Source organism: Mobula hypostoma, chromosome 2, assembly GCF_963921235.1.
Source record: "Mobula hypostoma chromosome 2, sMobHyp1.1, whole genome shotgun sequence".
NCBI classification, from domain to species: Eukaryota; Metazoa; Chordata; class Chondrichthyes; order Myliobatiformes; family Myliobatidae; genus Mobula; species Mobula hypostoma.
In genome coordinates, this window is record NC_086098.1 from 238,803,131 (window position 1) to 238,826,747 (window position 23,617).

The 23,617-nt window shown below is 46.1% G+C and overlaps 1 protein-coding gene across 2 annotated transcripts in view; it reads right to left on the minus strand.

Annotated features, from left to right (window-relative positions):
• pi4kb (phosphatidylinositol 4-kinase, catalytic, beta) overlaps nt 1-23,617 on the minus strand; it is a 131,495-nt gene that overhangs the window by 74,555 nt on the left and 33,323 nt on the right. For both annotated transcript variants that reach the window (XM_063041711.1, XM_063041710.1), the window contains exon 2: nt 22,686-23,585. In XM_063041711.1, the coding sequence (XP_062897781.1) occupies nt 22,686-23,567 (882 nt within the window). In that variant the 5' untranslated portion in view covers nt 23,568-23,585. The remainder of the gene's footprint in view (nt 1-22,685; nt 23,586-23,617) is intronic.

Here is a 23,617-nt window from a genome sequence, read left to right on the forward strand (position 1 = left end):
TCTCCTTGTAAACTTTGATGCTCTTACTAATCAAAAATCTATCAGGATCAGATTGAATATACTGCGTATGTCAGGAAATTTGTTGCTTTGCAGCAGCAGTACATTGAAATTCATAATAATAATAAACTAAAATTACAACAAGTATATACAAAAAAGAAAATTAAACTAAATAAGTAGGGCAAAGAGAGAGGGGAAAAATGTTCATGGGTTTATCGTTCACTCAGAAATCTGATGGTGGAGGGGAAGAAGCTGTTCCTGAAATGTTGAGTGTGCACCTTCAGGTTCCTGAAGCTCCTGCTTCATGGTAGCAATGAAAAGAAACAAGGAGGGGGCATGTCTTGGGTGATGGGTGTCCGTAATGATGGACACTGGCTTTTTGAGGCATTGCCTTTTGAAGGGGTCCTCAATGCTGCGAAGCAATCTCTGCTTTAAATAACTTGGCTTCCACAACTGGTTGTGGCAATAAATTCCACAGATTCACCATCCTCTGACTAAAGAAATTCCTTCTTATCTCTATTCTAAAGGGATTTCCTTCTATTCTGAGGCTGTGCCTTCTGGTCCTAGACCCCCCACTACTGGAAACATTCTCTCCGCGTCCATCGACATATCTAGACCTTTCAAAATTGATCTCACTCCTTTCTCACTTCCCACCCAACAGGCACTGTCCACAGTGTCGGCCAGTTAGTGAACATAAGGGCAATGTTATCCAAGTTATCTCAGGTCTCACTTGATGTCCATGCCCTCCTGGTTCAAGACCAAGACAGCGAACAAGTAAAACCTGAGACGCAGCAAGCAAGATCAAGGTGTGGTTTCACAAACAGCACAAAGCATTCCACTGATATTTGAAGAGCATTCATCAAACAATGCCAACACGACAGTCACTTTAGACCAGACTATTTAGTCATCATTTTTGACAGTTGGATCCAACTGTTAAATTCTCAGATTAGGCTGTTTCTTTGCAGTTTAACAATTAACCATCTATTAAACTTGTATTTTATGCAAGTTTAATATATCTCTAGTGGCTATACAAAGTATAATTCTGGAAAGCTCTGGAAGCTTCTTTCTTCTGCATTAAGTGAGTAAGTGTTTTATTATTGGTTAACTTGGTACTGCAGTATTCGAATGAGTATTTTCTAATTGGTTTGCGTTACACACCGGGGTGCTCTCTTCAGTTAACTGATGAGGTAACCGTAGATTTTGGCTGGGAGCAGATGTCATCAGATGGTGCCCAATCTTCCAGAGTGTTTTGACCCTTAACCACTACGCTCTCCAGTTGGCAGGTCAGCAAGTATACTTATCTATAGATTTGAATTAAATTGTCCTTATCTCTGGGTTTAAAATAGCTAAACACAAAGCAGTGCTATCTTTAATCTTAGTTTTCTCTATCCCTGCCTGTTCAGTTTTCTGTTGTTGTATTAACTTGAAATAAAACGATTGTGAAGTTTCTTTCCTGACTTCTGAAAGAACCTTGGATTAAAACCATCAGGATCTAACATGACATTCTTCTTTCTTCTTCTTAAGCCCATCGCCCCTCCTGGGAGATAGGCCACTGATAGCAGCTCATCAGAGTCCTCTGTCCTGGACCAAAGGCGGCTGACTGGGCCTGTGACTTCCATCACATGACTTCATACTTCTTCTAGATGAAGGTCCTTCCTCTTCCAGGATGAGGTCTTTGGAGCTTCTGTTGGCATTTCTGTAGCTCTAGATTATTACAGGATGGGGTTGATAGCCCAATGCCCAACCCTCCTCCTTTCGCAGCCCGGCTTGTGACTGTCCATGCGGGGTTATTTTTAGTGTAAGTTGAAGGATAAAGCTTGGTCAGGTATCTTTTTACTCTGCTCTGAAAGTTGGACTTCCTCCTGACACACTCAGGGTTTAATACGCCATCTAAAAGGCAGCCCCTGTCCCTGTTCTGCCAGCCTGGATTATTAGCATTGGACGAGAACTTCAGAGCGACACGGTTGGCAGTAAAAATTGCCAAGAGGATCACTGGGGCCCCATCCCCCTATTTGTGACAGTTACCAGGAGCACTGGATACAAAGGACCTGAAGTACTGTTGAGGATCCCTACCACCCCATCCCACAACCTCTTTGACCCACTTTTAAGGAAGGACATACAGAAGTATGAGGACTAGGACTGCCAGACAAGATAACGGCTTCTTCCCCCTGGCTTTGAACCTAATGAATACCCTACCACCACCAAGGAATCGTTACCAGGACAGCGAGCTGCTCACTGTATAGTGTACTGCTTACACTAAATGCATTTTGAATTACATCTTATTAACTTATTTGTGGTAATATTTTGATTTACGTGCTGTGTGAGTGCATCATGGTCCAGAGGAACATAGTTTCACCTGGTTGTATAGATGTACTTGAACGTGAGTGCAACTGTATTAGAGCACCAGGTCCAGGTTCAATTCTCACTGTTGACTGGAAGGAGTCTGTATGCTCTCCAGATGTTCTGGTTTCCCTCTCACATTCCAAAGATGTATGGATTAGCAGGTTAATTGGTCAGGAGGATATAATTGGATGGTGTAGAAGGATCTGCTACATGAATGAGTATCCCCAGAAATCGGAACAGGTGATTTGACAGCATGTGCATGCTGAGGATTTTCATCTAATTGTCTATTTAATTAATTTAGTGTACCAGAAATTAAAAGGCTGATGTCAATACTGCAAAGCTTGAAGGATGTCCAAAATGCACTAATGTCCTCAGGAAGGAAGTCTATTGCCCAAGTCTGTAACAACAGACCATAGCAGGAAGATCAGAAGAAACAGGAGATGCAAACTACATGCCCCCTGAAGCTGCTCTACCAGTCAACAGCATCATGATCCATCTCAGTTTAAACCTGCCTGCTTTTCTGCCCTTTTCCAATAATTCCTTTGGACCACATCCCAACGAAGTCCTAATGAAGATACTCAGCCTGAAACTCCCCTCCATAGATGCTGCCTGATCTGCTGAGTTCCTTCAGCAATTTCTGTGTGTTACGCTAGATCAGGGGTAGGCAACCTTAAGCACAAATGATTTTCTTGTATGCGTCATTCATTAATTTGAGGCAAAACATAACTAGATGTATTTAAATGGATAATCCCCTAACGAAGGGTCTCGGCCTGAAACGTCGACTGTACCTCTTCCTAGAGATGCTACCTGGCCTGCTGCGTTCACCAGCAACTTTGATGTGTGTTGCTTGAATTTCCAGCATCTGCAGAATTCATCTTGCTTGTGTTTTTAAATTCCCATATTTCAAGTTTTTTATGGCATTTATCTGGCTCACCGTCCACTCATTAATACGCGATGCGGCCCACAGAGGCAAAAAGGTTGCCGACCCCTGCTGATTTCCAGCATCTACAGAATCTCGTGTCCTGATCCTGATTGGACTCAGTGCCTCTACTTCTACAGCAGATAGCAGATAGTTCCAAAGATTTACAAGCCTCAAAAGAAATTTCTTCTCTCCATCTCAAACAGGAGTCAGTGCAGACTCTGCACATAGCTCCAGAATTCCTCTTGGCACCTACCCCGTCAAATATGTTTGGTTTAATGAGATCACCTCTCTTCTAAGTTCCAAACTACTTGGGCTGCGTCTTCAAATCCTTCACTCCAGGGATCAACCAAGTGAACCTTCTCTAATCTGACTCCAATAGAAGCATTCCCCTCTTTCAATGAGGGATAAAAATTAGATTGTCTCACCAATGCCATTTGTTCTCCTTTACACTTGTGTACTGGAAATTATATTAAACAATCTTGAATCCTGAAGAAAGACTTATCTAACTGGACTTTCAAAATCACCTGCAACAAAGCCCATTTCGTTTAGGGTCATAGAACGCACAATACAGAAGTAGGCCCTTCAACCCATCTAGTTCACGCCAAACCATTAATCTGCCTAATCTCATCAACCTGCACCTAGACCATAGCCCTTCATACCCCTCCCATCCATGTACCTATCCTAACTTCTCTTAAATGTTAAAATCGATCCTGCATCCACCATTTACACTGGTAGCTTGTTCCACACTTACACCACCCTCTGAGTAAATAAGCTCCTCTTCATATTTCCCTTAAACATTTCACTTTTCACCCTTAACCCAAGATCTCTAATTGTAGTCTCACCCAACCTTAGTGCAAAAGACCTGCTTGCATTTACCCTATCTATACCCCTCATAATTTTGTATACCTTTATTTGTATATCACCTCGATCTTCCAGGGAACAATTTACCTCCTGGATTACTGGCTACACATCCATACTAGCTTGTATGGGGAATTCCAAGACCTTTCTTAGCACTCTGCTCCTTGAGCAAATGAAACAACATTATACCTTTCAATTCATCTTACCCAAGAGAAGAACCTCACGTTTCCCAACACTGTATTCAAATAAAGCAAATTATTGCCCAATAACTTAACTTCCCTTTTACATCTTGCACTCCAACTCTTCTTTGCATCAGAAGCAAAACTGCAAACAGTTGAGGCTTCAGCACTGAAGAGTGGGAAAATTTACACAGATATTGCCGGGACTTGAGGACCTGAATTACAGGGAAAGGACTTTATTCCCTGGAGCACAGGAGAATGAGGGGAGATTTGATGGAGGTACACAATATTAATAAGGGTACTGATAGGGTAAATGCTTGCAGGTTTTTTATCCTGAAGCTGGGTGAGATCAGAACTAGGTTTAGGGTGAAATATACAAGGGGAACATCTTCATGCAGAGGGTGGTGAGAATGCAGAAGGAGCTGCCAGCGGAAGTGGGGGATGTGGGTTCGATTTCAACATTTAAGAGAAGTTTGGATAGGTGGGGTATGGAGGGTTATGGTCCAGGTGTGGTGTCCAGTCACTTCTCTCGGCAGCAACAGGCTGGAGAAACTCAGCAGGTTGGGCAGCATCTGTGGAAATGAACAGTCAATGTTTCGGGCCAAGACCCTTCATCAGGACTCAGGACTTCCCCCAGCGTGTTGTGCGGGTTGCTTTCACCCCAGCATCTCCAGGAAATTTTATGTTTACGATTTCACTCGGCAGCCCACAAGTAACATCTGAAATGATCCATCATTCCTTCCTACTTTCATTTTATTTACTTAGAGATACAGTGCACAGCAGGGTCTTCGGGCCCACTGAGCCGCACTGCCCAGCAACACACCGATTTAACCCAAGCCCAATCACAGGGCAATTTACGACGGCCATTTAACCTACCGACCCGTACATCTTTCGACTGTGGGAGGAAACCGGAGTGCCAGGTGGAAGCCCACACAGTTCACAGGGAGGATGTGCAAACTTCTTACAGACAGTGCCAGGATTGAACTCCAGAGCCGTAACAGTGTTATGCTAACCACTACACTATGTGGCACCCAATGGGTAAGGTTTTCCATAGGATAACCCTGAACTTCTCTCCAAAAGAGCACTGGAATATGGATAATAAGCAAGAATAATCTGCTCCCACTCCTAGAGCCAACAGGTGAACACTGAAGTCCAAGAATTAGTTTCTATATTCCTTAAACAGAAGAGATCCTACAGATGCTGGCAACCGAGAGCAACACACAGACAAAATCATGGAGCAATTCAACAGGTCAGACAGCATCTATGAAAATGAATATATGGTCGACATTTTGGGTTGAGACCCTTCTTCAGGACTGAAAAGTAAGGGGAAGATGCCAGGATGAAAAAGTGGGAGGAGGGGAAGGAGGACAAAGTGAAAACCAGGTGGATGGAAAAGGTAAAGGACTGGAGAAGGAGAGGAGACGGACCATGGGAAAAAGGGAAGAAAGGGGGCCACCAGGGAGTTATTTCTTTACGGCATGGAAGGAAATTCAGCCCACTCAATCAATGTTATCTCATTCCCTCGCTGACCATCACCTAATCCTTCCAACAACCCCAGATTCTATCCATCACCAACACACCAGTGATAAGCGCCGATTCTCTCTATCCATCCCATAGGATGATGATGGTTCCTTTCAGTCAGTTAGTGTAGTGGTACCCCACTCCTCAGAAAGGAACAGTGTGTGCGTGAGTGGATTTTAGGTGAGTAGGGGGTTGCACAAGTCCAGACCCATCCTCTCGACATCCCCTCCCAGATCCAGCGGCATGGTGGGGTCCAAGACAGCTGGGGTAAGTTCTGTTGCAGTGAATGGCCAGACCAAGCTTCGATGCAAGGGATGCCCTTTCCACGCTTCACGGCACGTGTTTGCTAGATGACCGTTGACTCTACCAGCGGGTTCATCCGCCCTTTGACAGGTCTTGTTTTTCATCCAGCAGGGTGTCTAGCCACCCTCCTCACCAGGCAAACCTGGTGGGGGAGCCGGTTTAGTCGCTGACCACCCGAACATGCAACAGGTACCAGTAGCACTCCGATGAGTGACCTGACAGGCGTCAATTAATCTACCGACTAGCATGTCCTTGGGAGTTGAGAGGAAACTGAAACACGGGTGTGGGGGGGAGGGAGAGTAGAGAAGAGCCCTTGTGATCGCAGAAAAGATGTGTCAACTCCAGGTCAGGATGCAATCGAGGTCACAGGAGCTGAGAGACGTCAGCTCTACCTGCTGTGGCACCCTGAATAATTGAAGGGAACCTGACCAGTCTGAGCAGTTCGATTGCTGCCTCAGTTCTGTATCACCTTCCACGTTGACAAGTCCATGCTATTCCATAAATGGAGTAGTTTTGGCCTTCACACATGGAGAACAATCTGCTTGCCTTGGAATCAGTTCAGTGCAGAATCACAATAGGAATCCAGATGGGTGACAGGTTGCACCACGGTAGCCTAGCGGTTACCGCAACACTACCACACCTCGGGGGCTCGGAGTTCAACTCTGGTGTCCTCTGTAAGAAACTTTGTACATTCTTCCCGTATGTGTATGTTTCCTCCCACAGTCTAAGGACATACCAGTTAGTAGGCTAATTGGTCACTGTAAATAGTTCTGTGATTATGCCAGGGTTAAATCTGTGGGTTGCCAGCTGATGCGGCTCGTTGGGCCAGAAGGTCCTATTCCGCACTGTATCTCTAAATAAATAAACAAACACAAGAGATTCTGCACATGCCAGAAATCCAGAGCAATACGTACAAAACTGTGGAGAAACTCAGCAGCCAGGCAGCATTAATGGGGGGAATAAGCATTTCAGGCTGAGACCCTTCATCAAGACTGGAAAGGAAGGAGTAAGGCAGCACTTCGTCCGCCTAAACCACCCATCCACCTTCCCCCTCACCGGTCTCACCTATCACCTTCCCTTCCTTTCCTCCCATCTTCTTACTATGGCCTCATCCCCCTCATCCCGAAACGACGACTGTTTATTCCTCTCCATATATTTGCGCTGTTAGCATGTCAAGGGAATGAAGACCAGGCAGGAAGATGAGAGTTGAGGATCACCTGTGACATTAGGTACAAGAAGCTGTCTGATTTGGTTTCGTTTCTAGCTCTGATAACATCAGAATCAGGTTTAATATCACTGGCATATGTTATGAAATTTGGTGTTTTGCAGCAACAATACTTAGCAATACATAATCATAAAAAACTATAAATAATAAGAAACATTTTTAAATTATTAAGTAGTGTAAAAAGTGAGGGAAAAATAGTGAGGTAGTGTACTTGGATTCACTGTCCATTCAGACATCTGATGGCAGAGGGGAAGGAGCTGTTGCTGAAATGTTGAGCGCGTGCCTTCAGGCTCCCTGATGGTAGCAATGAGAAGAAGGCCTGTTTTGGGTGACGCCTTTTAAAATGTCCTGGAAACTCTCATCATTCTGTGAGGCAGCACACCATTAAATTGCTTACTTGCATAGACACATCTGTGCGTAACCTCAAAAACATGCATTCAAGGGACAGAGCACAATAAACACAGTCCCACAAACTCTAAGTGTGAGCCAGAAGTTGCTTGGCAACTAAATACCAGAATGAAGACTCACGCTGAAAGAATGCATAACTCAGCAGGGAGAAGTAACAGAGTGTGTAAAGGTAGGACTTGCAGATCAGGTACAATGGGCAAACATTACCCCAAGACCCAGGAACAACAATGAGCAGCCAACGCCCCACTAACGTTAATCAACAGCAATACAGGGTTCAAGTGTTTGAGTGAAATCCAAACAGTCCACTAACATGCTCACAGGTCTAGTGGTTCACATTCAGCATTTTGACTGGAACCATTAGTTTTATTTGTCAGATGTACATCAAATCATAGAGTAAATGTGCTATTTGTGACATGAATGTGCTAGGCGCAGCCCTCAAGTGTCACCATGCTTCTAGTGCCAACAGAGCGTGCCCATAACTTACTAAAGATTAAAGATCAGGTTTATTTGTCACATATACATCAAAACATACCATGAAATGTGCTCTTATCCAACACAATCCAAGAATGTGCTGGGGACAGCCTGCAAGAGTCGCCATGTTTCTAGCAGAAACATAGCATGCCCACAACTCTCTAACCCTAACCCTTTGGAATGGTCTTTGGAATGTGGGAGGAAACGCACATGGCACGGGGAGAAGATATGGTGGCAGAATTGAACCAGTTCACGGGCACCGCAACAGCTTTACGCTAACTGCTACCATGCCACCCACCACTATGCCACCTGTCTCTCTGGTGATACACACGAGAGCACTGGAGGATGATATGTGGAACTCAAGGAAGGCAAGGTTATGGATCAGAGAGGAGAGCAAAGCAAGAGAATGCACAATGAGTGTGGAGCAACAGGGGGGCCTTGGAGTGTGCGTCTAGTAATCCTTTATGGTTGCAAGGCAATATGTACTGTAGGTAAGAGCTGAGACTAAAGAAATGCTCGCCATCAGATTAAAGACCAGCTTTATTTCTCACACTTAAACATGTAGTGAAATGTGTCGGTTGTGTCAATGAACAGCACAGTCTGAGGATGTGCTGAGGGTAGCCCACAAAATGCCGCCACGCTTCTGGCACCAATGTAGCATGTCTTCAATTCTCTAACCCTAAACTGTGTAGCTTTGGAAAGTGGGAGGAAAGCAGAGCACCTGGAGGAAACCCATGTGGTCCAGGGGAGAACGTACAAACTCCTTACTGACAGTGGCAGGAATTGAACCCAGGTCACTGACTGCTGTAAAGTGTCATACTAACTGCTATGCTACCGTGCCACCTTTTACACCAGCAATCCTCCCATGGATGTTGCTTTACCCACTGAGTTCTTTGAGCAGATTTGCTCTTGTCTTCATCCGTCCTCATAACTGTGATGCTCTCATTCGTTTCTCAGAACACGAGGACCAAAACAACACAACCAAAATGCAAGAGGATCTCAGCAGGTCAGGCAACATCTATGGAAGTAAATAGTCAAAGTTTCAGACAAACACTTCTTCAGGACTGAGAAGGAAGGGGAAAGATGCCAGAATAAAAAGGTGGAGGAGCAGAAGGAGACTAGCTGGAAGATGACAGGAGAAGTCAGGTACATAGAAAAGGTCATGGGCTGGAGAGTGGGTCATAGGAGAAAGAGAAGCAGAAGGGGACCCAGGGGAAGTAATAGGCAGGTGAGATGAGGTAAAAGGTCAGAGTGGGGAATAGAGGAATGGAGAGTTTAAATTTGTTTACTGGAAGGAGAAATTGATATTCATGCCATCAAGTTGGAGGTTACCCAGATGGAATATAAAGTGTTGTTCCTCTGCACTGAGGGTAGCCCCATCCTGACACAGGAGGAGGCCATGGACTGACATATCAGAATGGGAATGGCAATCAGAATTAAAATGTTTGGCCACTGGGAATTCCTCCTCGTGGCAAATGGTGTGGAGGACCAATATGCTTCTTTCCTACCGTCTGGAGGCAGGGCACAATAGCTGCTGCCACCTTGCCACCTCCCAAGGCTGTTGGGGAGGTAAGATGCAAAAACTCCAGTCAGCAACAGCAAAGGAACGGCTGGTACAGCTCATAGTCAGGATGGGAAATTGGTTTATTATTGCACATGAACCAATGCGCAGTGAAATACATATCTTTGAATGTTATCGATGCAGATCTATCTCATCGGTGCACTGAGTTTGTACAAGGCAGAAACAATAAGAGAATTTAGAATGAAGTGTTACAGAGAGAGTGCAGTGCAGGTAGACAATAAGGTGCAAGGTCATAGAGGAGTAAACTACGTGGTCACGAGTCCATTCAATAGTTTGATAACATCGGGGACAGAAGCCTCATGGTACATGCTTTCAGGGTTTTGTATCTTCTGCCTGTGGGGAGGGGAAAGGCAGAGAATCGGTGGGTGGGGTTTTTGATTACATTGTTTGTTTTCCTGAGGCAGTGAGAAATCTGTTAACTAGTGGGAGACATAGGATCAGAAATAGGCCATTTGGCCCATTGAGTCTGCCCCGCCATTCCATCATGGTTGTTTAAACTCTCATCTTTGTTGGCAGTACAGGTTGGGGAGATGCCTTCAGAGTATCCTGGATGATTTTCCACAGCAGATTCCAGCGTCTGTAGTGGTACCCATGCCTTCAGTTGCCTAGCCTCAGGCTTTCAGGCTCTCTACTTCCATGGCATCGCTAATGGGCACCTGCTCCATCACTTCCTCTCACATCTCAAAGCAAAGTGCTTGATGTTCATGTTCAAGTTATTGGGACAGTTGGTTAAACACGATTCAAGAAGGTAGGTTTTGAGGAGTACGAGGCAGAGAAATTGAGGGAGGGAAATGTTAGTTCCCATGGCCTAGGTTGAAGACATCAGCAAATTATGGTCAAATAAAGAGGAATGTACTGATCCTCAGTGTGAAGTGAACAGATTGGTGAAGGAAGGAACAGGACTGAGGACAAGATGATTCCATGAAGGGGTTGAAAACTGAAAACAACTTTTTAAATTTACATTGTTCGTACAAGGAGTTAATTTATATGATCAAGGAAGAGATGCAAAGATCGAAGAGTACTTGGTACAAGTGAAGCCCTCCCCAACAGTGAGTGTATTTAAATAGAGCACTGCCACAAGAAAGCAGCATCCATTATCAAGGACTCCCATCTCTCCTTGCTGCTACCATCGGTCAGGAGGTACAGGAACCTTGGGTCCCATACCAGCAGGTTCAGGAACAGTTATTACCATACAACCATCAAACTCCTGAAGCAACACACACAAAATGCTGGAGGAATTCAGCAGGTCAGGCAGCAACCATGGAAATAAATAAAATAAATGAACAGTCGATGTTTCAGGCCGGGACTCTTCTTCAGTATTGGAAAAGAAGGGTGAAGAGACCGGAACCCAGAATAAAAAGATGGTGGGTAGGGAAGGAGGATAGCTAGAAGATGATAGGTGAAACCAGGTTGATAGGAAAGGTGAAGGGCTGGAGAGGAAGGAATCTGATAGGAGAGGACAATGGACTATGTGAGAAAGGGCACCAGAGAGAGGTAACAGGTAAGCGAGAAGAGGTAAGAAACCAGAGTGGGGAATAGAAGAAGGAAGGTGAAGGGAAATAAAATATTACCAGAAAGAGAATTCAACGTCCATGCCATCAGACTGAAGGCTTCCCGGACAGAATATGAGGTGTTGCTCCCGCACCGCAGTGAGTGACACAATGAGGCCACATGAAGGCAGCCATAGACCGACTGCCATTTCAGGATGGCAATAGGGATAGGAATTAAAATGATTGACCACTGGAAAATCTGCTTTTGACAGATGGTGTGGAGGTATTCAACAAAGTGATCGTGGATAACCTAACTTCAATCACTACTTCTCTGAACTGATGTTACATCCTCCAAAATTTTTTTTGAGCACTGGCATGACTTCACAAATGGAAAATTCTACAAGGTGCTGGGAGGATTCCCAGGCAATGGTCAGGTCTCTGCGCACCACAGACAGTCATGAAAGTGTCCTCACATATGTAATGAACAGAAGTTAATGCAAAATAGAACACTGCACAAAGTGAAAAATGAAGATGGTATATTGAAAGAATGGATTTGTCATCGCCAGAATGAACATATGCTGCTAACAGTATGCTAATCCTGAAAGAAGCAAAGATCTATCAGAATGGACTGAAAATTGAAGGTAGTTGTGAATACTCAGCAGGCTGGTTGCAGAAATTTAAGAACTTTTTAAAGCATTGTGATGATAAAGTGTCTGCTGATCACGAAGCAGCAGAGAAATTAATTGATGAGTTTGCATAGATCATCACTGATAGAAATAAAACATTCTGAACAATTACATCATTACATACAGTATGTGTGATGAACAAGTGTAAGACAAAGTCATATATATTCAGAGTCAGAAATTACGGTGATTCCAAGCTATATCATTATATATTCCAAAATCAAAATAAAACAAAATCTGAAACACTTCTGGCCCCAAGCAGTTTGGATAAGGGGTATCCACCCTCCCTCTCTGATTTGAGCCTGATTATGACTCAAGTCCTGAACATCAGCTGTTGACCCTTCAACATTTCTATTATGGTCCAGTGGACTAATTGTTTGGGGCAAACCTCCAGCACGCATTCAAGAAGACAGCTCTCTTGTCACCTCACAGGAATGACTCAAGGTGGGTATCAAGTGAGACTTTTATGAATGGTGTCTGCATATCAAGAAAGATATTCTCAATACAGTCAGATTGTAGCTACAATTCACTATTATGAGCCATGCATTTAGTTTTGTCCTTATTGTCCACTGCATAACCCTTGTCTCCTTTACACTTCACTGGGCGTGTTACGTTTTATTTTCACTCACAACACGCTGGAGGAACTCAGCAGGTCGGGCAGCATCCGTGGAAACGATGAGTCGATGTTTCCTGGTGAAAAACCAGTAAGGGGAAAGATAAAGGGGTGGGGGAGGGAAGGCAGGGAGGTGATAGGCAGGAAAGGTGAAGAAGGAATAGGGGAAAACATAATGGGTAGTAGGAGGAGCCGGAACCATGAGGGAGGTGGTAGGCAGCTGGGGGAGGGGGCAGAGTGACATAGGGATAGAGGAAGGGAGGGGGAGGGAATTACTGGAAGTTGGAGAATTCTATGTTCATACCAAGGGGCTGGAGACTACCTAGACGGTATATGAGGTGTTGCTCCTCCAAGCTGAGTTTAGCCTCATCATGGCAGTAGAGGAGGCCATGTATGGACATATCTGAATGAGAGTGGGAAACAGAGTTGAAGTGGGTGGCTACTGGGAGATCCTGTCTGTTTTGGCAGACGGAGCGGAGGTGCTCGACGAAGCAGTCCCCCAATCTGCATCGGGTTTCACCGATGTAGAGGAGGCCGCACCGGGAGCACCAGATGCAATAGATGACCCCAACAGACTCACAAGTGAAGTGTTGCCTCACTTGGAAGTACTATTTGGGGCCCTGAATGGTAGCAAGAGAGGAGGTGTAGGGACAGGCGTAGCACTTGCGCTTACAGAGATAAGTGCCAGGTGGGAGATCCGTGGGGAGAGACGTGTGGACCAGGGAGTCGCAGAGGGACCGATCCCTGCGGAAGGTGGAGAGGGGTGGAGAGGAAAAGATGTGCTTAGTGGTGGGGTCCTGTTGAAGGTGGCGGAAGTTGCGGAGGATAATGTGTTGGATCCGGAGACTAGTGGGGTGGTAGGTGAGGACAAGGGGAACTCTGTCCCTGTTGTTGTGGCGGGAGGATGGGGTGAGAGCCGAAGTGCGGGAAATGGAGGAGTTGCGGGTGAGGGCAGCTTTGATGACAGCAGAAGGGAAACCACGATCCTTAAAGAAAGAGGACATTTGAGATGTCCTGGAACAGAAAACCTCATCCTTGGAGCAGATGTGGCGGAGACGGAGGAACTGGGAATAGGGAATGGCATTTTTGCATGTGGTGGGGTGGGAAGAGGTATAGTTGAGGTAGTTATGAGAGTCAGTGGGCTTGTAGAAGATGTCAGTGGACAGTCTGTCTCCAGAGATGGAGACCAAGAGATTGAGAAAGGGGAGAGAAGTGTCCGAGATAGACCAAGTGAATTTGAGGGCTGGGTGGAAGTTAGAAGTAAAGTCGATGAAATTGACGAGCTCAGCATGGGTGCAGGAAGCAGCACCAATGTAGTCGTCAATGTACCGAAGGAAAATTGGGGAGCAGTACCAGAATAGGTTTGGAGCACGGACTGTTCCACATAACCAACAAAGAGGCAGGCATAGCTAGGGCCCATGCGAGTTCCCATTGCTACACCCTTGGTCTGATGAAAGTTGGAAGAGCCAAAAGAGAAGTTATTGAGTGTGAGAACCAGTTCCGCCAACCAGAGAAGGGTAGTGGTGGTGGGGAACTGGTGAAGTCTATTATCCAGAAAGTAGCGGAGGGCTTTGAGGCCTTCTTCATGGGGAATGGAGGTATATAGGGATTGGACAGCCATAGTGAAAATGAAGCGGTTGGGACCGGGGAACTGGAAGTAATTGAAGAGGTGGAGGGCATGGGATGTATCCCAGATGTAGGTGGAGAGAGACTGAACTATAGGTGACAAAATGGAGTCCAGGTAGGCAGATACAAGTTCGGTGGGACAGGAGCAGGCAGAAATTATGGGTCTGCCGGGACAGTCAGGCTTGTGGATCTTGGGGAGGAGGTAAAACCGAGCGGTATGGGGTGTGGGAATTATGAGTTTAGTGGCTGAGGATGGAAGGTCCCCGGAGTTGATAAGGGCAGTGATGGTATGGGAGATAATGGTTTGATGTTTTTTGGTGGGGTCCTGTTCCAGGGGTAAGAGGAGGTGTCAGAGAGCTGCCGTTTGGCCTCAGTGAGGTAGAGGTCCATCCGCATATACCGTCTGGGTAGTCTCCAGCCCCTTGGTATGAACATAGAATTCTCCAACTTCCAGTAATTCCCTCCCCCTCCCTTCCCCTATCCCTATGTCACTCTGCCCCCTCCCCCAGCTGCCTACCACCTCCCTCATGGTCCCGCCTTCTTCTACTATCCATTGTATTTTCTCCTATTCTTTCTTCACCTTTCCTGCCTATCACCTCCCTGCCTCCCTTCCCCCACCCCTTTATCTTTCCCCTTACTGGTTTTCACCTGGAACTTACCAGCCTTCTCCTTCCCACCCTCCCCCCACCTTCTTTATAGGGCCTCTGCCCCTTCCCCCTACAGTCCTGATGAAGGGGTCCGGCCCAAAACATCGACTCATCGTTTCCACGGATACTGCCCGACCTGCTGAGTTCCTCCAGCGTGTTGTGAGTGTTGCTTTGACCCCAGCATCTGCAGATTATTTTGTGTTTATGTTTTATTTTGGTGCAAAACTTCCAAATGTTATATGCAGAATCTATGGAGAAATGTACTAAGGCCTCTCAGCCCCCTGGGTCTGTGCTAACCAGCAAACATCCACTTACAGGTCACCCGGTTATGAAAGCCTAATTTTCAAAATCTTAAGACATAGGAGCAGAAACAGGCCTTTCAGCCCCCATCAAGTCTGCTCCACTATTCAATCATGGCTGATTTATTCTCCCTCTCAATCCTATTTTACTAAAAGCAGTGGGTACAGCCCAGTCAATCACGGGTAAAGCCCTTCCTAACATTGAGCACGTGTACAAGTAGCGCTATCGCAAGAAAGCAGCATCCAACATCGAGGACCCCAGCACCCAGGCCATGCTCTCTTCTCACTGCTTCCATCAGGAAGATGGTACAGGAGCCCCGTAATCCACACCACCAGGCTCTTCAGTCAGTTTCACTTACCCCATCTCTGAACTGTTCCCACAACCCACGGACTTGCTTTCAAGGACTCTTCATCTCATGCTCTCGATATTTATTGCTTGCTTGTTTGTTTGTTTGTTTATTTATTTATTTTCTCTTTCTTTTTGTATTTGTATAATTCTTTTTTTTCGTACATTGGTTGTTGTCCATTCTGTTGGGTGCGGTCTTTCATTGGTTCTATTGTACTTTATGGATTTACTCTGATTGCCCGCAATAAAATGAATATCACAGTTGTATATGGTGACATACATGTACTTTGATAATAAACTTCTCCCCATAACCTTTGATGCCATCAAGAACCTAGTTTTTTGAATCTTTGAATCTTGAATCTTAAATATACCCAATGACTTGCCCTTCACAGCCGTCCATGGCAATGAATACCACAGATTCACCACCCTCTGGTGAAAAAAATTCCTCCTCACCTCTGTTCTAAATGGATGTCCTATTCTGAGGCTGTGCCCTCTGATCCTAGACTCCCCCACTATAGGAAACATCTTCTCCACATCTGCTCTGTCCAGGTAATTCTGTAGGTTTCAAGCTCCAGCGATTACAGAGCCATCAAACACTCCTCATACATTAACCCTTTCACTTTTGGGATAAATCTCCTCTGGACTCTCTCCAATGCCAGAACATGCTTTCTTAGATACGGGGCCCCTGTACATAAAAGAGGCATTTAGGGATACTGGAATGGATGGGGTTGAATTTTTTGGATGGTGTTGGGTTACAACCATCTTCAGCTGGGTGGGAATGGGACAGATTGTTTGTCATCTATTTCCCACTGCTTCCACCTGCCATGGATCCATAAATAGTTGAGGGATGAGTCGAGTCGAGCAGAGCTGGGAGCGTCGAGTAGAATTGCTCACTCACTGAGTCAGTGAGGCTGGCTGCCATCTGCCCTTCCCACACCTGCTTGCTCTCCCGTCACACATTATTCCTACTTACTTCCAACTCAGTAACCATCTGAGTTACAAATAGTACTTTGCACAGCACCCTGTCAGAACCTAGGAACTGCCTATGTATTTATCCCATGTAATTCTCCTCTAATTTCCCACACCCTCCCTCCAGATTATGACCAAAGTTCAAACTACATTTATTGTCAAAGTACACATATGTCACAGGAAGATAAAGAAATACAATATAATTTACAAACAAACTATACATAAATAAAGACTGACAAACGACCAATGTGCAAAAGACAAATTTTGCAAATGAAAAATATAAATAATACTGAGAATATGAGTTGTAGAATCCTTGAAAGTGAGTCAAGGTTGTGGGATCAGTTCAGAGTTGAGGTGAGTGAAGTTGTCACCTCATGAGCCTGATGGTTGAGGAGTTATAACTGTTCCTGAACTTGGTGGTGTGGTACCAAAGGCTTCTGTACCCTTCTGCTCGATGATATTAGCAAGAAAGCATGGCCTAGATGCTGGGTGTCCTTGATGACAGATGCTGCTTTCTCGTGGGAGCGCTCCATGTAAATGTGTTCAATGGCGGGGAGGGCTTTGCCTGTGATGAACTGGGCTGTATCCATCACCTTCTGTAGCCATTGCATGATGTATCCAGCTGGATGAACCAGCTAGGTGTTTAAAAATGTCAACCAACCAGCTTCAGGGTGAAAAATCACACCAGACATCTCAAACATTTCACTCCCTGTCCCAGCAACTGTAATTAGAGTGGTTTTAGCTTTCTCTGTCCTGTACACACTGCAACACAATGAAATTCATTACTTGCATCAACAACAAACGCAGTCTGAGGACTGTATTGGGGGCAGCCCACAAGCGTCTCCATTACATAGCATGCCCACAACTTACTCACCCTAACCCATATGTGGAAGGAAACCACAGCACCCAAAGAAAGCTCATGTAGTCAGGGGAGAATGTACAAACTCCTTACTGACAGTGGCAGGCACTGTACCCTGAATGCCAGCACTGTAAAGTGTTATGCTACCGTATAGGATATTAACATCAATAATTCCACATCACTAACTTTGCCTACAGCAACTAGCCAACATTTTCACCGGACAAGCTGCCTCCCGCACCACCTCTCGTTTCCCTGAAGCAGCTGGCTTGGGACAACTTGCTCTCTGAGGGAAACTAAATCATTGCAAACCACAAAGGCTTCTCATGGTGGGCTCCAACAGCAGCTGCAATCGAAAAGGCTGCTCCCATTGCTAAAGCATTCCGCATGTGCTTTGGGGAAATTACCACAGATGAACAACCTCAGCAGGTTTGATCCAGCCTGCTCCATCTTACACGTCAGCTGCAGATCACTTGCTTGCCCTGTGGCTGTGACTCAGCGAGGAATATAGTGGTTTGAAATCTTTTGCACAGATCACTTCAACACAAGAGATTCTGCAGAGGCTAGAAACCTTGAGCAGCACCCACCAACCCTGCCCCTCTCTAGGTCTTTCTGCTCGTATTCTTCCCTTTTCCCCTGAACTTCTTATTTTGCCCCCTTCCTTTCCAGTCCTGAGAATGTCAAATGTTTATTCCACAGACACTGCCCGACTTACTGAGTTCCTCTAACATTTTGTGTGTGCTGCATAGATATCTTGCTGTATCTCAAAGTGCAGTAAGAACTTAGACCCTCATCTACCCAAAAAACTGAAAATTTAAAAATCCCATTACACCACTCTGAGGCTCTGAAGCTTCTACTTAACACCTATGCCTCAGTCAGCATCTTAAGGCATATATTATTTGGAGACAAAATAAAAATGCAGATATTGAAATCTGCAGCAATAAAGTCGAGGAACTCAGTAGGTCAGGTAGCAGCTATGGAGGGAAATGGACAGTCAACATTTCAGATTGAAACATTTCAAATGGGCTGAAAAATAGAGGAAAGGTAAAGAGGTGAAGGGAAGTGGTGGAATGAAGGTGACATGGTAGTGTAGTGATCAGCGAAACTCTATTACATCATCAGCGACCTGGGTAGAATCCTGCTGCTTTCTGTAAGGAGTTTGTACATTTTTTTTCCCTTGACGTGGCAAAGAGCAAATAAGCAGCACCTGGACTTGATGTTTTTAGTCTCGATGGTTGAGGAGTTAATACTGAGCCTATGTGTGGAAGCTGTGGCAAGGGTTAAGAGGATGCGCAGGCAAAGGCTGTTTACAGACAGAGCAGCATGGTAGCATAACGGTTAGTGTAACTCAGTGACCCAGGTTCAATCCCCATCGCTGTCTTTAAGGAGTTTGTACGTTCTCCCCGTGACCACAGCGGTTTTCTCCGGGTGCTCCAGTTTCCTCCCTCAGTACAGAGGCATATGGATTAACAGGGCACATGGTGAAATTGGGCGACGCGGTCTCATTGAGTAGAAGGGCCTGTGACTATGCTGTGTATCTAAATAAAGGGCTGGCAAGTGATAATCTGGGTGAGGAAGTCTGACAGGCAGACGGAAGAATGCAAATAGCAGCGGCTGGGAGGTGAAAGCTGGAGGCAGATGATGGAATCTGATAGAAGAGGAAGGAGGAGCATGGAAACAAATAAGAGAGGTGGGAGGGAAGACAGGAACAAGAGGGGGAGGGGGTGAAGGGGACCCAGTGGAAGGGGTGTGTGGATGATGGGCAGATGGAGTGGGTGCAGGAAGGGACAGAAACAGGGTGATGAGTAGTTGGGGGTGGTGGGCTAAATGCAGGAAGAACTGGGCATATGAGGAGGATAGAGGAGGAGGTGTTTACCTAATTATTTGTTGACGATGCTCGCCCACAGGCTGACATGTTCCCTAAACTTTTAAATTTCCATCAACATAGGGAGAGATCATTAGGCCCATCTTTCCATGACAGCTCATGATCCCATTACCTCATTACATTTCCCTGGAACCTATCCTTCCGTATTCATATCAATATTGCCTACCCCCCAGATCGGGGCAAATTACAGTGGCCTACTAACCTCCCAAACCACTCATCTCTGTGATGTGGGATGTGGGGTGAAAGCAGAGCACAGAGAAACCAGGGGAATCTTATGTGGTCACAGCGCAGATAGTGACTATTGTAGATTTTACACTTAGTGGTTACATTTTCAAAGTACTTCTCTCTGTTTTGGAGCATTAGAACTTAGAACAGTACATCGTAGTACAGACCCTTCAGCCCACAATGTTGTGCCAGCCCTTTAACCTACTCTAACATCAATCTACCCCTTTCCTCCTACATAGCCCACCATTTTTCTTTCATCCATGTGTCTATAAAGTTTTCTGATATGCCCACATAATTTGCCTGTACACCACCCCTGGCAGGATGTTCTACGCATCCACCACTCTCTGTAAGAAAAAACCTCTGACATCCCCCTATACTTTACTCCAATCATTTTAAAATTATGCCCCCTTGTATTAGCCATTTCCATCCTGGGAAAGCCTCAGAGCACTCACTCAATCTATACCTGTTATCTTGTACACCTCTCTCTCAAGTCATCTCTCATCCTTCTTCAGTCCCAAGAGAACAGCCCTAGCTTTCTCAACCTATCCTCATAAGCTACGTTCTTTAATCCAGGCAGCATCCCCCTGCACTCCCTAAAGCTTCCACATCCTTCCTGTAGTGAGGGGTCCAGAACAGAACACAAAATGCCAAGTGTGGATTAATCAGGGTTTTATAGAGCTGAAACATTCAGAACTGCATTTCTGAAAAGCAGTATTTAAGATGAAAGGTTTTTCTCCCCCGCCAATGTAGATAAACCCCACCCAGACCAGCATCTATCCTGGGGTATGAGCCATCACCCATCCTTGTTAAGCCATTCAATGTCGAACACCCAGTTTACCGAGCCCCTCCTGTAGAATACGGTACCCAAAATTGAAGAATGCTTGAGACCACAAACCGGCATTTGAAACCCTTCAAATCTCTTCCACACTAGCTTTTACATATTCCGCCACAATAAACCGCTCATTGCTTCAACCCTGTCGGCTCCAAGACCACAATTTTCCCCCACCCCAGCTCTATCCTTTAGAGCTCAAGGTTCTTGCATCAAGCTTTCAGCTACCACCCCTCAGACAGCTTCATGCAAAACATAGGAGAATTAGGCCATTCAGCCCATCAAGTCTGCAGAAGTAAACATGCAAGCTGTCATTAAGAGAATGACACCAACAGTCCTCCAGAACGTTTCAACTGGGTAAATCACCGAACAAGTGCCGCTGTGAAGATATCGTACTCTACACTAGATCTCAAAAAGACAGCAGAGTGGAGTTCAGCAAGCTTCCACTCACCTACCCTCAACAGAGAGCTCTGCCCACACGCACTCTTATGCCACCCATCCCAACAATATTCAGTTAACTCAGCATGGACTTGTGATTCAACTTGGGCTATTCTTTATTTGCACAGCTCAGCACCACACCAGGCAGTATTGACCAGTTGGACAATTATGGTTCTTCGAATTCCTTGAAAGTGGAGTCATTGAGGATGGTGAGACCAAAACTAGATGTCATGGGTTAAGGATGAAAGGTAAAATATTTTAGGGAAACTTCTTTACTCAGAATATGGTGAGAGTGTGGAACGAGTGTTGGATGTGGATTCAACTGCAACATTTAAGAGAAATTTGGATAAGTATGTGGATGGGAGGAGCTCGGAAGGCTGTGGTCCAGGTGCTGGTCAAAGGGACTAGACAGAATAGTAATTCAAAGTTCAAAGTAAATTTATTATCTAAGTATATAAATGCCACCATATACAACCGTGAGATTCACTTCCTTGCTCATTCAGCATGAAGATGGTCAGAAGGGCCTGTTTCTGTGCTGTAGGGCTATAGACTCTATGACTGAAAACACAAGGGAATACACCTTCCATGTACAATTCTGAATCCAACAGGCAGTGACACATTGCAACTACAGCGTACCAGTGCGGAGAGAGAATGCGAGTTTGAGATTGCCAATAAAACATTGGATGGATGGATGTGTGGGCAAGATTTCTTTAGCAGGTTTCTTTATAGAGTACTCTCCCTTTACACTAGGGAACTGGGGTGGAGACAGCTGCATAGAGCAGTTACCGTGAAACAGATTCTCAAGTTGGTCCATACGCTCCCAACCACCTGTCATTTCTGTGGCCAGAAGAGGACCGTCTACAATGTGTACGTAGATTGCAAGAGATTGTAGCCTCTATCTGAACATCTGATGGGGCTGCTCCTCAAGTTCTGGCTGAACTTCAGCCCCAGATTCCTAATCTACAGTCTCCCAGTGCAGCGGTGGGAAAGGGAGGCGGCATTTGGAAGATCTCCTGGCTTGCTACTGAACCTGGCCAAAGTGACCATTCACAGGTCCAGGAGGAGGGGCAGTCGAAAGCTAACTGCCTGCTTCTTTTCCAGGGTTATGAAGGAGCACATGATGTCTCTTTGGAGCGAAGGAGAATGAGAAGTTTGATAGAGGTGCACAAGAATACAAGGGGCATTGATCAAGTGGCAGAAATGGTTAATATAAGAGGGCATAATTTTAAGATGATTGGAAAAAGCACAGGGGGAAAGTCAGAGGTAGTTTCTCCCCCTCCAAAAGGGAGTGGTGGGCGTGTGGAACGCCTTACCAGTGGTGATGGTAGAGACACATACATTTGGGATATTTAAAAGAGGTAGGCACATGGATCAAAGAAAAATGGAGGGAAGGGTTAGATTGATCTTGGTGTAGGTTTAAAAAGTCACTACAACATCAAAGGTCGAAGGGGTTTTGTACTGTGCTGTGCTGTTCTATGTTATATGGATGGGGAAGAGACACAGGCTGAGGAGAGTTGAGGGGAAGGTAGGTGGCAGAGCTGGAAGTGGGGAGGCAGGGGGAGGGATTTGAACCTAGGCACCAGCATTTTATTGTTGGAGGAGATTAAAACGTTGGCACAATAACGTGGGCTGAGGGTCCATGGGTTCAGTGGGGAATTTCTGGGACCAGTGGGCACTTCAGAGAGGTTGAGTGTGTTTTAGACAGTGATAACCATATTCGAATTTGACATTGTACATACTGTGTTTTATGAAATCCTGTATGTTGCATATTGTATGGCTAAAATACTGTAATCAATTGAGTATTTATATGTATAAAAAAGGCTTCTTTCACAGTTTTGCAAAATCCAAGGACTGCACATCATGAATTATATCTTCCCAACTACACTTAAACTGGCTTTGCGTCAAAATCCTGGCCCAAAGCAGAGCGAGCGGGCAGCCAAGGGAGCGCCCGTGAGCCGACACCACCTCACCTCCTCCTGCTGCCTCTCCACCTTTGGGTTGCTTGCCGTTCTCTTCAGGTTGCTGCCCAGGCTAATACTGGCCGTAGCGTCTGACTTGGATCTCTGGTGGGTCCGCTTGGAGGGCGACTGTGCCATGTCGCCAGCGGGGCTGACCGGCGGCACCTCTTTGCGCCGGTGGGCTGGCTTCAGTTCGTCGGAGAGGATGAGCTTGCGCAGCTTGGTGCCGCGGGAGTGGCGCTGGGCGGAGATGTGCATGTCTGAGGAGTAGGCGCCCAGAAGCCAGGCGCACTGGAGGGAGAAGTTGATGCTCTGGCGGCAGCGGTGCACCACATAGGGCTTGATAGCATCGCCAACGTCCTCGTCCATATGTATGTACATGTTGAGCAGCTGGGGCAAGTAGAAGTCCACCTCCTCATGGCGGAAGCTGAAGAGTCTGTTGCCGATGTATGCCTGCACACCTGGCTCCTTAGAGTTGTAGAGGTACGAGATGGCCATGGAGATGTCGAAGAGCTTGGACTCGAAGAGCCGGAGCAGCCACGACTGCTTGGCTGAGTTGTACCGCTGCCGCCTCCGGGCATTCTTAACTGTGTTGCCCACTGCCGCTGTCCCATCCTCCTCCACTACCCGGACTTTGGCCTGCTCGCCATCGCTGGCGACACCGTTGGGCACACCGCTGCGGCCCTCTGCCTCCTCCACCGTCTCCGTCGAGGCGCCCCGCAGGAGCTTGACTTTCTCCAGCACCTCCTGGCAGGCCCGCTTGGCCACCTCGGAGTCAATAAGGGCCTCCCCCACGCCTTCCTTGATGACGCCCAGGGCTCCGCCGCCTGTCGGAGGTTCGCTCTCGCCCGGGCACTGGTCTGCCTGGTCGGCCTCCCCTTCTGTTTCCTCCATGCCAAACACTTCTCAGGCCTGCAACAGTAAGATCAGGAGACCACCCATCA